At 41.1% G+C, this 15375-nt stretch overlaps 2 protein-coding genes across 7 annotated transcripts in view; one reads left to right on the forward strand and one right to left on the reverse strand.

The window, feature by feature from the left end:
• prr33 (proline rich 33) overlaps positions 1-15375 on the forward strand; it is a 33678-nt gene that overhangs the window by 13547 nt on the left and 4756 nt on the right. The window contains exon 2 of the mRNA XM_067993830.1: positions 5001-5112. Coding sequence (XP_067849931.1) covers positions 5110-5112 — 3 coding nt within the window. The 5' untranslated portion in view covers positions 5001-5109. The remainder of the gene's footprint in view (positions 1-5000; positions 5113-15375) is intronic.
• The window catches only part of lsp1a (lymphocyte specific protein 1 a), a 313607-nt gene continuing 308513 nt past the window's right edge, over positions 10282-15375 (reverse strand). For 5 of the 6 annotated variants that reach the window (XM_067993835.1, XM_067993831.1, XM_067993836.1 and 2 more), the window contains one exon: positions 10282-15153. In XM_067993835.1, coding sequence (XP_067849936.1) covers positions 15122-15153 — 32 coding nt within the window. In that variant the 3' untranslated portion in view covers positions 10282-15121. The remainder of the gene's footprint in view (positions 15154-15375) is intronic. The other variant, XM_067993832.1, reaches the window with a different exon arrangement.

Here is a 15375-nt window from a genome sequence, read left to right on the forward strand (position 1 = left end):
GAAGGCGTCCAGGCATTAGGCCTAGGTTTGCCAACTCTGGTTGGAGGCGTTCCTGGGGGTTTGATCACGTGTCATTCTGACCACGACAACTGACCGTGCGATGCCTGGTCACATGACATCTGATCAAATGAATTCTACAAATGTTATTGCATTTACTTTATAATGGCTGGATCCCCTGTAGTTGAGTGTCTGCTCGTGGTTTAGCGGCAGCAGCTATTGTACAATAAGCTCTAAGAACCAGGAGGCCACCCGTGAGCTGGGGAAGAGGGGAAACCGAGGACCCCCACTCCGCCGAATGCCGTGGCTCTCTGCGGGTGAAGTCACCAAGCCAGAGGCTTCTCCAACAGCAGCCGGTGATGTCAAGGAGCAGGGGAGGTGGGGGGGACTGTTCACCGCGGCGGGAAATTTAAATAGCTGATCTCCTGAGCTGCTGGAGGCAGCACTCGGGGGAGGAATCCCCAATTCCAGAAAGCTCCTGGTCATTCCAGAAGGGTTGGGAACCCTAGTTAGGACCTTTGCATATGCAAAAAGGGGTTCTCGTGCCGTGTTTGAGGCCCCATTTGTAAAATTGGTCTTCCCTGAATAAAGCCGGCGCGAGGCTGGCAGCCTTCAGGAAGACGTGGTCCACATGCAACCTAACCAGCGGTCCTCAAAGGTACCACTAGAGGCCTCCACCAAAAAGGTAAGTTTGTTAAAAATTACTAATCTGAATGTGGAGTCGGGAGGAGCAGGAATGCTCCTCCCGGGTCCACTGCAGTGCTGAAGACCGTTGCCGGCTCCCACTTGACTTCCTCCTGATCTCTAAACCCCCTCCCGATCACTTCTCCCCCCTCTCTCTATCGCCCCTTTTCTCTCAAGAGCCTTTGCCCCTCCCAAGACCTACCTGAGGGTTGCTGCTGATGATGCCAAATTTCGGTTTAACAAGCAGAAAGAAAGACTGAGGCTATTAAGGGAGTTCCATAGTTTTGAGGCTCTGGGATAAAATGAGTTATAGTAGGAGACTGTAGAAATGATTCCATGAACCCATACTCCCAGGAATGCAGCTGAAGGAATTGTTGAGGTGCAGCCTGAGATTTTCTGGAATGGAAAATCACAAGCTGCACACCCATGATTTTCCTGAAATGCATTCACTGCAAGCACCATGGATCGTGGTATCTCCCCTTGTGCATCAAAACTTGATTTCACTATATTGAGATGTATGGAGCAGCAAGAGCATATAGGATAGCATTTTAGACCCTAGGAGGGACAAGAGAGGAAGGTTCGAGGAGCACTGGCTATAGCAGTATTGGCAAAATAGAGGAATGAAAACTTGTGACAGAGAGGGGTTGAAAACTAGAGGAAATGTCTATCAAATGATCGTTTTTCCTGTAAGCTGCCTAGGAGTGTGAGACAGATGTTAGATAAACCTCCCAGCCAGAGGAACAATATTCTCTTTTTGATTATATTGACCATTACAGAGAATTGTTGAGGGAAAGAAGAGTTTGGCTCACTTTAGCAGGGAGACAATTATTCAGCTGCATCATCTGCTCCAAGAAGACCTTCAGACAACCTCAAACATAGGAATAGGAAGCTTATCACAGCCTTCAATTCTTATGCCAGCAGCTCCTTCCAGGCTAATAGAAAGGGCATCTGCAGTGTCAGCCAGTTTGTTGGCAATAGAGGTAGCAAGGAAGTCACACATGCGTGACCATCAGCAGTAACGTGAGAAGGCAGTACAATTCTGAAAAATTGCTAGCTTTCCCAGAGTCTTGAAGGTCTTTGTGTGTACCCATGTTGCACTTCGAGTCTCTGTGACCAATACTGCACCCTATATGATATGAAGACCTTTTAAAAATTTCAATATAGACATCGTATGTGACCATCAGCACCGACTCATGCAGGACAATGTCTTTTTAAGGCAGTTGTCTGTGCCACTCTTATTTGAAGGGGAATCAAGAGCAGAAGTAAGGCACCAGGAAGATCAAGGGTATCCGATACAGCCATGGCTTGTGACACTCGTCACTCGATCCAACCATACACAGAAGCAGAGCACAGATGCAACTAAAGTCAAGCTACAATCAGAGTTATCAACCACACCATTTGATATTTTGAAGCAGTGCTACACATTTCTGAACCAATTGGGGGCAGAACCAATTGCTGTTCCCCAGGGGTCAGTATTAGGACCACTGCTCTTTTTCATACATATTAATGACCTGGACTTGGGTCTACAGGGTATAATTTCAAAGTTTGCAGATGACACAAAACTTGGAAATATACTAAACAATGTGAAGGATAGTAACAGACTTCAGGAAAACATAGACAGACTGGTGAAATGGGCAGACACATGGCAGATGAAATTTAACTCAAAGAAGTGCGCAGTGATACATTCTGGTAGGAAGAATGAGGAGAGGCAATATAAACGACAATTTTAAAGGGAGTGTAGGAACAGAGAGGCAATGGGGTAAATTTTAACCCCACAAATAGGTGGGTTGGGGGCGGATGGAAAGGTAAAAATTGTTTTAAAAAAAGTAAAACCTGACTCCAGCCCGCCCACTTCCAGTTTTAACGGAGGCGGGTCGAGGGGCTGTGACCAACCCGCTCTCAGGAGGTGGGTCGGTCAGTGAAATCTTTCAAGGAGTCCACGGGCCTCCATTTTAATATCCCTTGAAGGTGCTAAATCACACTGGAAAAAGGCTCCATGGGCATTGCCCCTCCTCCCAGTACCTCATTCAAGTCAGCATTGTTCACCTTTGATCATAAACAATAAGTATCGGCAGTCTATTTTACCATGGGGGTATCACAACTAAAATTTCATCTGGAGAGAAGATTTTCTTGGGTGTGTTACGTATAATAAAATTGTAATTCTGTTTTCTCTAAACACATTTCCAATTATCTTATACATCCAACACATCCTTTACCCCTGATATTTACACACACATTTTTCAGCCATGATGTGGAGATGCCGGTGATAGACTGGGGTTGGCAAATGTAAGGAATCTTACAACACCAGGTTATAGTCCAACAAATTTATTTGAAAATTACAAGCTTTCGGAGGCTTTCTCCTTCGTCAGGTGAATGTCACCTGACGAAGGAGAAAGCCTCCGAAAGCTTGTGATGTTCAAATAAATTTGTTGGACTATAACCTGGTGTTGTAAGATTCTTTACATTTTTCAGCAGCAGTCAATGGATAGTGAAGAGGAAATTATCTTTTTTTTCCCCATTTCCCCCGGGCAAGGCTGGTGAGACTGCCTCAGCTGAAATCACCTAACTCAGGCCTCACCTGAATCCAAACCGAAAGATTTTAATTTCAAGGATCGTTTCTCACCTATGTAACAAACATTATTATATGATAACCGAAGAACAGTCTATGTTGAAGCTTCAGCCGGTCCATTCTCTTTACCAATGCTAATGGACTGTATTTTCAGAATTTTCTGTTTTTTATTATTAATAAATAATGCTCTTCTAAAATACCTTATCATGTTGAAATATCACAAGACAATTGGGATTTGTACTCCAAGTTCTAATTGTAATGTTGTGTAGGCAAATGGAAGTAAAATAACTAGTTTAACTGATGTGGTTTCATGCACCAGAAACAACACAGATGGATTAATTGGACAAATCCTGCACACCCTTCAATGTCAAAAGCAGGGATCTTCTTAACCCTCCCTGATTTAACACTACTTGGAAATCAGTCTCATCCAAAAAATACATGAACATAAGAAATGTAGAGATAAGAAATGGTAATTCAGCCCAGCTAATTCCCTCTGTAATCTTGTTCCTGTTTCAAACACACATCCATCTATTCTTTGATGAGTCTTGGATTCCCTTTTGAAAACATCAACAGAGTCAATATTTATTACACAGGATGGGAGATTATCCCGTGTATTATAAAGAACACATTAATACATTCACATGAAATTCCTCTGTCTGCTATTTTAACAAGAGCATTAAATGGGTTAATACATTTGTTTCTTAAAAAAAAGTGGACTAAGGAATTTCATATGAAATTTCATTACCAATATTACACAATGCAGTATCAACCTCTGACTACGTGTGAATTTTTTAATGCTGAGTTTATCGTCTTGTGCCCATTATAAAATATTGTGTTGACCCCCTCCTGTGATATATCCATAATGCGTTGCTTTATTGCCAATTGAATTACTCCACTACTACTACCTTCCTACATTCTTTTCTTCCCAGTGATGTGTACTTAACTTGAACTGTACTATGTTGTGTTTACCAGTATGACACTTAATATAATCCACATCAAGTATTCTGTGGATACAATCTTGTATTGTTGTAATGTGTTGTGATGCCTTCAGATAACCTCAGTATAACAGCTAGATAAATGTCAGTACACTAAACAAACACAGGGTGGATTAACGCACATTGGTAGTGTCACCACCAGAAGAAGTCAATTATTAAATCTGCATATAGGGCTCTTCATCAGAGACTCTGATGTATTGGAATGGCACTGTTGCTATTAATAAAGAACATGTTAATTTTTTTTATCTGAAACTCCTTTTCTGCTATTTTAACAAAAAGTTTAGCCTCGATTAACACCTTTGTTAAACTAGCAGAGGAATTTCATATGGCTGCATTAATGTGTTTGTTACCAATATTGGAAACTATGATTTCAATCCCTAACTATTTATTTTTTTGGTGAATTTTGTGCTCATCAAAGTGTGGGATGTTAGTGCTGGGGCATAGAAAGCTGTTCCATTTTTGGGCACTGAGGTCAAGCATCAAGTATCTCCCAGGTTAGATACAGCACAGGTTAAATCCAGAGGAAAACTTCCTTTATTTTGCCCCAACAATGTGCTGTAAGTCCCAAATTCAAAAATGCATCCCCATTGCATTGTTCCCACATTACTCCTTCATATTGCTGGCACAGAGCTTGACTGAGCAATGTGCAACTTCTGTTTAACTTACTGCAAACATCCTTGTAATCATGCTTTGAGGCAATTTAATAGACTGTGTGCATTTTGTGCGAGCGTAATTATTTCTATCTTTGATTTTAGGTGTGACTCATGGATCCCAGAGAATGGTAGAAATTTCCTTTCTGTGTTATCACGTTGTCACTGGAAAATTGGAGTTGACCTTCATTACATGTTTTAATAGTCTAACCGAATGGTAAGAAAAAAATTACATGGTTGTATTTGGAAAGGCTGAAAAATGGTAAATATTCTTTAACAGATCAGAAATACACTCTTGGAACAATAACAAAGCACAAGATTTCAGTATCTTGTATTAAATACTAGCACAGGAGAAATTGACTGGGTTAACTCCAGCATGACAAAATGGGAGTATTAATTGTCAAATTATACTGATGGCCATTTCTAACACAGTTACACATGGTTCATCAGTGTCACTTTATATTAGTATGCCAGCCTTTTATCTTTGGGACTAAGGTTTAATTATAGTCCAGGTTGAGGGAATGAAACTTGCCTCTCTCTTGCCTATAGGAACCCTGTGTGAAAGTAAGTTAGGCAGTTTCAACTCTATTCCTAATGGGGTGCAGGCTCGCAGCACAAAACTGCCTACAGTACAGCAGTAACCTGACAATCTCATTAGAAATCTCAACGGTGCCCAGTGTAGAAAATGGAAAAAAAAAAGCCACATTGGTGCAGTAGAGGGTGCTGTTCTTAGGTTTGCTGTAAGGCCTATTATTGGGCAGAGTAGAAGGAGTTTTTCTGTGTAGCTGGTCTGTACTAAACCTGAGCGGGGAGTGATTGATGGTGATACTGGGTGCATGAAATATAAAATTGTTCCATTGCCCAACACAAGTGAGCCAGAAATGAGAGCTGAGCCCAGTTATACCAGACAAGCTCATGGCTATCCAACTTGATTAGTGGAAGACCAGATTATTCATGTAAATGAAGAATACATTCTAGGTCGATTGGCCTGTGGCCCTCAGTTTCCCAGTACTGCACAGGCAGAGTTCATTATGACTATTGGATCTTACCTTTTTATTGCGTGACAAAAGTGCTGCTTTGTTCTTTTGTGGAATTCGGTGCTGCATGATGAAGATATACTGCTCCTCCAGTTGGGGGAGTATATCCATGCTGCAAGCTACAGTGTGAAGGGCAATGGCACTTCAGTGTGTCCTTGTGTTAATGCTCATTTGTTAGGTGTTGCTGTTTTATTGCTTAGTATGATATTCTTCGATCTTGTGGCGTGTATGAAATCCTAAAGAACAGAAGGGTCAGATTCAACCCCAATTCTATGCTGAGTTGCCTGTTGACCTCTGATGTTCTTGCACTAGGAATTGGGGGAAAAAATACCCGGATTCTCTACTCTTGATTGCTATCAAATGCCGCTGCTGGAAAGTGGACATGTTTAGGTTAACTGAAGATAGAATCAGACTCGGCCATAATGTTTCCCATTTAACGTAGAGCACGCTACCACAAGAAGTGATTGAGGCGAATATCATAGATGCATTTAAAGGGAAGCTAGAAAAACACATGAGGGAGAAAGGAATAAAGGATATGCTGATAGGGTTAGGTGAAGTAGGGAGGGAGGAGGCTCATGTGGAACATAGACTGGTTTTGGGGGAGGTGGGACCTGTACAAGCTGGATGGGTTGCATCTCAACAGGGACCAGTATCCTCATGGGAAGGTTTGCTAGTGCTGTTGAGGAGGGTTTAAACTAGCTTGGCAGTGGGATGGGAACCTGACCGTAGATTCAGAAGGGAGAGAAGCAGAGCTGGAAATGGAAGGCAGAAAATTAGTAAGTGAGTTTAGAAGGCGGAGGAAACAAAGGTTAGAAACTAGACAACAAATGAATTTGGCAGTGGTTAATGGTATATACCTCAATGCAAGGAATGTAGTGAATAAGGCAGATGAGCTAAGGGCACAGATAGACACGTGAAAGTACAATATCTTAGCTATTACAGAAACATGGCTTAAACAGGGGCAGGAAAGGCAGCTCAACATTTCTGGTTACAGGGTTTTCAGACGAGACAGAGAAGGGATAAAAAAGGAAGGGGGTGGCAATATTGGTTAAAGAAACAATTACAGCCTGAGGAGGGATGATATATTAGAAGGATCATCAAATGAGGCCATATGGGTTGAGCTAAAGAACAAAAAAGGGGCAGTCACACTGCTGGGAGTATACTATAGACCCCCAGTCAGAGGGAGATAGAAGAGCAAATATGTAGACAAATTTCTGAGAAGTGCAAAAACAATAGAGAATTTCAACTACCCTAATATTAACTGGGAATACAATCAGTGAAAAAGGCACTGAATTCTTAAATTGAATTCAGGAGAACTTTTTTAGCCAATACGTAGCAAGCCCAACAAGAGAGGGGGCAGTTCTGGATTTAGTTTTAGGGAATGAAGCTGGGCAGGTGGAAGGAGTATCAGTGCGAGAGCATTTTGGTGGTAGTGATGATAATTCAGTTAGATTTAGCATAGTTATGGAAACAGACAGAGACAGAACAGGAGTAAAAGTTCTAAATTGGGGAAAGGCCAATTTTACTAAGCTGACAAGTAATTTAGCAAAAGTGGACTGGAAACAGCTATCTTGAAGGTAAATCAGTGTCAGAGCAGTGGGAGGCATTCAAGGGGAAGATTCAAGGGGTGCAGAGTAAACATGTTCCCACAAAGAAAAAGGGTGGGACTCCCAAATCTAGTGCACCCTGGGTGACAAGGAGCTTACAGGGTAAGATAAGGTAAAAAAAGGGAAGCTTATGTCAGATACCAAGAGCTCAATACTGCAGAAAGCCTAGAAGAGTATAGAAAGTGAAGGGGTAAAATTAAAAAGAAAATTAGGAAAGCAAAGCGAGGGCATGAAAAAATACTGGCAAGTAAAATGAAGGAAAACCCAAAAATATTTTATAAATACATAAAGAGCAAGGGGATAACTAAGGAAAGAGTAGGGCTTATTAGAGACCAAAAAGGTAACCTACATGTGGAGGTGGAAGATGTGGGTAAGGTTCTTAATACTTTGCATCTGTTTTCGCAAAAGAGGGGGATGATGCAAAGATTGTAGATGAGGAGGAGGAGGAGGAGTATGAAATATTAGATGGGATAAACATTGTGAGAGAAGAAGTATTAACGGGTATAGCATATTAGAAAGTAGATAAATCGCCAGGCCCGGATGAAATGTATCCCAGGCTGTTAAAAGTAGCAAGGGAGGAAATAGCGGACGCTCTGACCATCATTTTCCAATCCTCCCTGGCTACAGGCATAGTGCCAGAGGATTGGAGGATTGCTAACATTGTACCATTGTTTAAAAAGGGAGAAAGAGATACACCAAGTAATTATAGGCCAGTCAGTCTAACCTCGGTGGTAGGCAAACTATTGGAATCAATTCTGAGGGACAGCATTAAATCATCATTTAGAAAGGCACGGGTTAATCAAGGACTGTCAGCATGGATTTGTTAAAGGAAGGTTGTGTGTGACTAACTTGATTTAATTTTTTGAGGAGGTAACAAGGAGGGTCGATGAGGGTAACGCGTAGTGTACATGGATTTTTAGCAAGGCTTTGACAAGGTCCCACATGGCAGACTGGTCAAAAAAGTTAAAAAGTGGCAAGATGGATCCAAAATTGGCTCAGTGGCAGGAAGCAAAGCTTAATGGTTGATGGGTGTTTTTGCGACTGGAAGGCTGTTTCCAGTGCAGTTCTGCAAGGCTCAGTACTGGGTGCCTTGCTTTTTGTGGTATATATTAATGATTTGGACTTGAATGTGGGAGTGCTTGATCAAGAAGTTTGCAGATGATACAAAAATTGGCCGTGTGGTTGATAGTGAGGAGGAAAACTGTTGACTGCAAGAAGGTATCAATGGACTGGTCAGGTGGGCAGAAAAGTGGCAAATGGAATTCAATCCGGAGAAGTGTGAGGTAATGCATTTGGGAGGGCAAACAAAGCAAGGGAATTCACAATAAATGGGAGGATACTGAGAGGTGTAGAGGAACAGAGGGACTTTGGAGTGCATGTCCACAGATCCCTGAAGGTAGCAGGACAGGTAGATAAGGAGTTAAAAACGCATATGGGATATTTTCCTTTAATAGCCGAGGTTTAGAATATAAGAGCAGGGAGGTTATGCTAGAACTGTATAAAACATTGGTTAAGCCGCAGCTCGAGTACTGTGTACAGTTCTGGTCACCACATTACAGGAAAGATGTGATTGCACTAAAGGGGATACAGAGGAGATTTACGAGGATGTTGCCAGGGCTGGAGAACTTTAGCTCTGAGAAAAGATTGGATAGGCTGGGGTTGTTTTCTTTGGAACAAGGAGGTTCGGAGTGATTTAATTGAGGTGTATAAAATTATGAGGGGACTAGATAGAGTGGATAGGGAGGACCTATTTCCCTTAGCAGAGGGATCAGTGACCAGGGAGCATAAATTTAAAGTAATTTGTAGAAGGATTAGTGGGGAGCTGAGGAGAAATTTTTTCACCCAGTCGGTGGTGGGGGTCTGGAACTCACTGCCTGAAAGGGTGGTAGAGGCAGAAACCCTCAACTTATTTAAAAAGTTCTTTAATGTGCACTTGAAGTGCCATAACCTACAGGGCTACGGACCAAGCGCTGGAAAATGGGATTAAGCTGGATAGCTCTTTTGCGTCCAGCATGGACACGATGGGTCGAATGGCCTTCTTCTGTGCCGTAACTTTCTATGATTCTATGAAACATTGGCATGGATCTGATAGGCTGAATGACCTGTTTATATTCTATATAATTCTATGTAATAATGTTTGCTGAAACTCACTATCCAGGTTCACACATGAAGACTGAATACTTGGATAAGATACAGGAGGGCTGCCAACATTCATAGAAACATGCCCAGTAAAAGCCAGAAGAGGAGGGAATAAAAAGGGAATTAAGAAAAGCACATAATCTGATAATCAGCAATAGAGGCTGTAACCTGAGATGGCTCTTCTGATTTTTTTTTGATAGGAATCGCAGTGGCAAACGTGCAATTTCACTAATGAACTAGCACAGGAGATTATTTTTTTTTTACTTCTCTGTAGCAATGTCAGGGTATTTTGTTTGCTGTACAGTGCGAACTGGAACAGCGAGTCCGCAAGATGTCACTCAAAAAGTCAAACAGATTATTGTACAGTCAGGTTATAAAAACATTTTTCCAAACCAGTTTAGACCAGACAAACATCCAGACTGACCAACGTGAATGCGCAGTTAATCATCCATTTGCTTCTGAACATCTTTGAGAGCCTCTTATTCACGAAGTAGGTTCTACTGGACCTGTAATTAAAGTTTCTAACAACAAGACTGTTCTGTTAAATTCCATTCAGTGCAGACAGTTTGATTGTAAATGAAAGGAGAGCGGGGCTACATTACATTAGGTCAAACATTACATTTAATAAAAACTGTCAATAGCTATCGTATATCCAATTTCTTTTTCAAAGAGACATCTTATTTATCTGGATAGTAGTAAACAACAAAACAAGCTCAGTTTCATGTTAGACAGAATATTGCAATTAAATGTTAAAGCTGCAAGTCTCCAGAATGTTTTTTTAAGCAATGCTTTGTCTTCCTCTCCTTACTGAATGCGCTGATACTGGCTGGAGTACAATTACATGGCTGCTGGACATCTTTGAATACCTCTTCATGTGAGCGCTGGCAAGCTACTTAACAGTGGTGGGCATCACAGCCAAATATGATCTTGTCACACACATGTATATTTTTCCAAAGGATCACTGGATAGCAATCAGGAGCAGGAACTCTGGTTGATTTTCTCCACTCTAACCCATTGTGCTGAAGGCAATCACAATACCCCTATTACCACCCTACCTGAAATCAATTAATTTAGTGTAGTCCAGGAATCAAATCTAAGACCTCCTAACTAGATCACGCATTTGTCTCTACACACTGAGCCATTGGGACAGCTTCAGAATTTTCTGTATTTCTTTCTAATGTACTTTCCAAAATATCCACAACTTTAGGGGGTAAAGAAAGTAAGTCTCTAACTGCAGTTATTGGGATATGGAGGAAGCCCTGTTGGCCTAATTTGTGCTCAGAGATGTCAGCAAGTCCTGTGGGTATTGCTAAAATCAAAGAATCCAATCCCAAAGCAGCCTGTAATGCTAGCCACACCCATATATCTGACATAGCTCGAAATATAGGAAACGCTCAAAATATAGGAAACACAAGATATTCTGTATTAGCATATCTTGTGTAATTAGATTTGGGATAGAATATCCTGCTTTGCAGTTCACATTTAATACAAGAAATAATTTGGTATTAAAAGGACAATTTGGGGTCTTGCAACTTTAACACGGAAATTAGATTCAAGCCTTTCTCTGCCTAAGAATGCAAGTTACCATGAATTGTTCTTGTCCGTGTGGGATGTGCAATGGATGTTAACGTGTTTAGGATGTCTACAGCCTAAGTAATACTCAAATGAAGAGCAATTGGTTTACGTTGCACCTGTTTTCTCAGTGGAAGAAAGGGGGCAAAAAGGACCAATTTCGGGGGGGCAATGTCCATGGCCCGATCTGCGCCTGCATTACGGGTGCTGCGTTATGGGTAAAGGCGGCTTTCCAGGCATCCGTGGCAGCTGCCTGAAACAGGCGTTAGGCCCCTTGAATATGTTAATGAGGGGCTTAATGCCTGTTTAAGGATATTTCCCAGAAATTTGTTAGTATTGAGCAGAGTAGGCGCCGGGCCTGCTCCGCTCAGTTTTTTGATTCCTAATACAGCTTAACCGGCGCTCCTTAAAGGGAGCCCTGGAGGCTGCCACCAAAAAGGTGAGTATTTTCAAAAAATTTACCATTGTGTGGAGCCGGGGGGAAGCAGAATCATTACTTCCGGTTCCACAGCACTACTGCGGTCCGCCGCAAGCCCGCACTAGCACCTCCTCCCATTCTTCTCCCCACCAGGACTTACCTGAGAGTCACTGCCAGTGAGGCAGCTGGCTCAAATTGATCCAGCAGCGACCAGCGATGTGTCGCTGGAGACATGACAGGCAGCCGTAGCTCACCACGATTATTAAGTTGAGGCCAGAGGCCCAATTTCAGGCAGGCCTCTGGCTTTTGGTGCTTGCTCAGATAGTGCCACCTATTTCAGGTCTGAAAATGGACTTAAACCAATTTCTAGCTGAAAAGAAGAGTTTTTAACCTCTATTAGGGTGGAGTTATAGATATCAATTGGAGACTGGTAGGAACATAGGAACAGGGGTAGGCCATTCGGCGCTCGAGCCTGTTCCGCCATTCAATTAGATCATGACTGATCTGACCCTCAACTCCATTTACCTGCCTTTGCTCCATATCCCTTAATACCCTTACCTAACAAAAATCTATCTATCTTAGTTTTGAATTTTTCAATTGACCTATCCTCAACAGCTTTTTTGAGGGAGGAATTTCCAGTTTTCCACTACCTTGTGCATGAAGAAGTGCTTCCTGACATCACCCTTGAACGGCCTAGTTCTAATTTTAAGGTTATGCCCCCTTGACCTGGACTCCCCACCAGAAGAAATAGTTTCTCTATCTACCCTATCAAATCCTTTAATCATCTTAAACACCTCAATTAGATCACCCCTTAATCTTCTATACTCAAGGGAATACAAACCTAGTCTATGCAACCTGCCTTCATAATCCCTTTAAGCTCCGGTATCATTCTGGTGAATTTGCATTACACCTCCTCCAAGGCCAATATATCCTTCCTGGGGTGCGGTGTGCAGAACTGAGTGCAATATTCCAGATGTGGTCTAACCAGAGCTTTATACAACTATAACGTAACTTTCACCCCTTTGTACTCCAGCCCCCTTTGAGCTAAAGGCAAACATTCCATTAGCCACCTTAATTATTTTTTGTACCTATCCACTAGCTCTTAGTGATTTCTGTACATGGACCCCTGAATATGTCTGCTTATCCATAGTTCTTGGCTTCTTGCCATTTAGAAAATACTCTGATCTATATTTCTTAAATCCAATGTGGATGACCTCATACTTCCCCACATCAAACTCTATCTGCCACAGTTTTGCCCACTCACTTAATGTCCCTTTGCAACTTTCTGCTCCCATCTACACTACTTACTATGCCACCAAACCCAGTGTCATCAGCAAACTTAGATATACAGCTCTCTATTCCTTCATCTGAGTTGGTAGTTGTTTAAAGTGACATGGGATGGTAGGCTTAACATATATTACTAGCTCTGCATTGCTCAGTGACATTTGAATGGAATTTTAAAAGCTTCCTGGCAACTCCTAGGAAAATCCAGCCTAAAACTGATTGAATTATGAGGAAAGACTGAAAATTGTTGAGCTATTTAATCTGCAAAAGAGATAACTAAGAAGGGTCTTTAAAGTGTTTTATAAGTTAGCAAATGGTATATAAAAATTAAATCTGGAGCAATAATTCAAGTTAAACTGTGATGGTAGGACAAGATAGCAGAGGTTCAAATTAGTGAAAGGCAAATTTAAGACTAATATCAGGAGGTTCTTCACAAAAAGAATAAACAATACATGGAATAGATTTCCTGGCACAGTAGTAGAGGGAAAGACCATGGAGTCATTTAAGAGACTGATTGATTCTATCATGGGGGAAACTATTGGTTCTTTCCATATGGATGAGCTGGAATGAACAGAATGGTCTTCGTCATCCATACAAGATAATCTGGTATCCGATTTAGGCAATTTCACACCTAAATTACACAATACAGTTTAAGTTGATACAAAGCTAAAACCATTCCCCATCAATGAAAACTGTAGTATAACTGAGTTATAATTGGTGCAGTATACTATTTATTGAAACCCAGGTTATATTTACAAATGGACATTGAACAATAGTGATTCTGAACTTAGGGAGAGGACATTTGGTTCATCAATATCATTTGATCAAAACTGTGACTAGAACTTGGTAAATGAATTTACAACCATTTTGTATTTTCTTCATATGTACACATTGTTCCATCATAATGAAATGGCAATGTTTTAGATGCCAGCTTCCATATCACAACATATTCCTGCATTTTCCAAATTGGGCCAAATCCTTTCATCTACTAGGGAACTCTCTGGATCCTCTGGGTTGATGACTGACACACTAGTGAACCACTTCAATTCTGATGCTCTCAGAATGGTGTCAAGTGCTGATCGTTGTGAGTTCTCTCTGTATATTGCTTTAGTTAATTAGCTAGAATTTTTAAAATTTTTAATTTTGCTCCGATCCAAGTTCAATTGCTTCCATTCCATTCAGAAAACTACACACGGGGCAAACAGAAATATAGGTCCTCTGAAGCGCGAGTTGTTCATAGTTAAATCTAGTTTTATGCGGGTGAGAAAGGGTTAAAAGATAGCGTATTCGCTAAAATAATTATCTAAAGAATACTGCAAATTGAAGAATAGTCTGGGCCATTGAACTGCCTTTAAAATATTTATTGTTAGAAGAAGTTTTGCTTGCAATGCAGAGGACTGAAGGAAGGGAGTGCTTTTTATGGGCATTCTGATGCTGATAAACCAGTCACCCTCCACAAATCGTGTGGATGCTAAGTGTATAACCTAACTTGGTGTAAAACCATCCAACATGCACTTAGGTAAGAAGGTGAGATAGAGACCACATCCAGGAGGTATTCCACTGCTGCTCAAGCCTTGCATCCATTGCTTTATAACAGCAGCTCATGTGAAGCCAGGTTTAAAAAGTTCCCACTGCATAGAAACTTTTTAAAACTTAATTTAATGTTAGAAAAGAGTCAACTACTTGGTCAGCTCTCACAACATTAATGTTTAACTGGTGTAGGGACGCCGGTAAGTGGAGCTTTGTGTGTGTGTGTGTGTTTGCATAGAGTTCTATTGTCCCAGAGCAGAGATTAATATATTAATTGGATTTGCTGACCCCCATCTTACAATCAACATTTACCGATCTGTGGCTGGTACCAGTAGAAAAACAATACTTTTTAAGGTTTTTCAAAATGGTGAACCTTGTCTGTACTGAACTGATATAAGATGGAGCCTATCGAACCAGGATTACTCTGTCCTCATGTTGGGCATGTGTCTCTGCACAACCTTTCAGAGAATGGTTTCTATTCTTCAAATACATATCCTGTGGCTAAACTACTGCAGTATCAGAGAGAAAGACATAACAATGATGATATAAGCGACAATAACTGGTTTATAGGTAAACAAAAATTAAGATATAAAATTAATAAGCTTGACAGCTCTTGGTCCATATGTTGGTTCCAGCTCTTCAATATTCTTTATCATACTGTTCAACTCCTGCTGAGAAAGAGAGAAAGAAAAGAAAATTAATATATATGGTATTTATCAAGATGAATGATATTTGTGCTTGGTGATGGAACATTTTTTTTGTTTTGGACAACCGAAGTCAGCATTGGCATTCCTGTGTCAAGTAGAATAGGGCCAGATACAGAATAAAGCTTCCTCTATTCTGTCCCAACAATGTATCGCAACTCTAGCCTCCAAAGAACACCACCTGCTGCA

The sequence above is a fragment of the Heptranchias perlo genome, chromosome 12 (assembly GCF_035084215.1).
Source record: "Heptranchias perlo isolate sHepPer1 chromosome 12, sHepPer1.hap1, whole genome shotgun sequence".
NCBI classification, from domain to species: Eukaryota; Metazoa; Chordata; class Chondrichthyes; order Hexanchiformes; family Hexanchidae; genus Heptranchias; species Heptranchias perlo.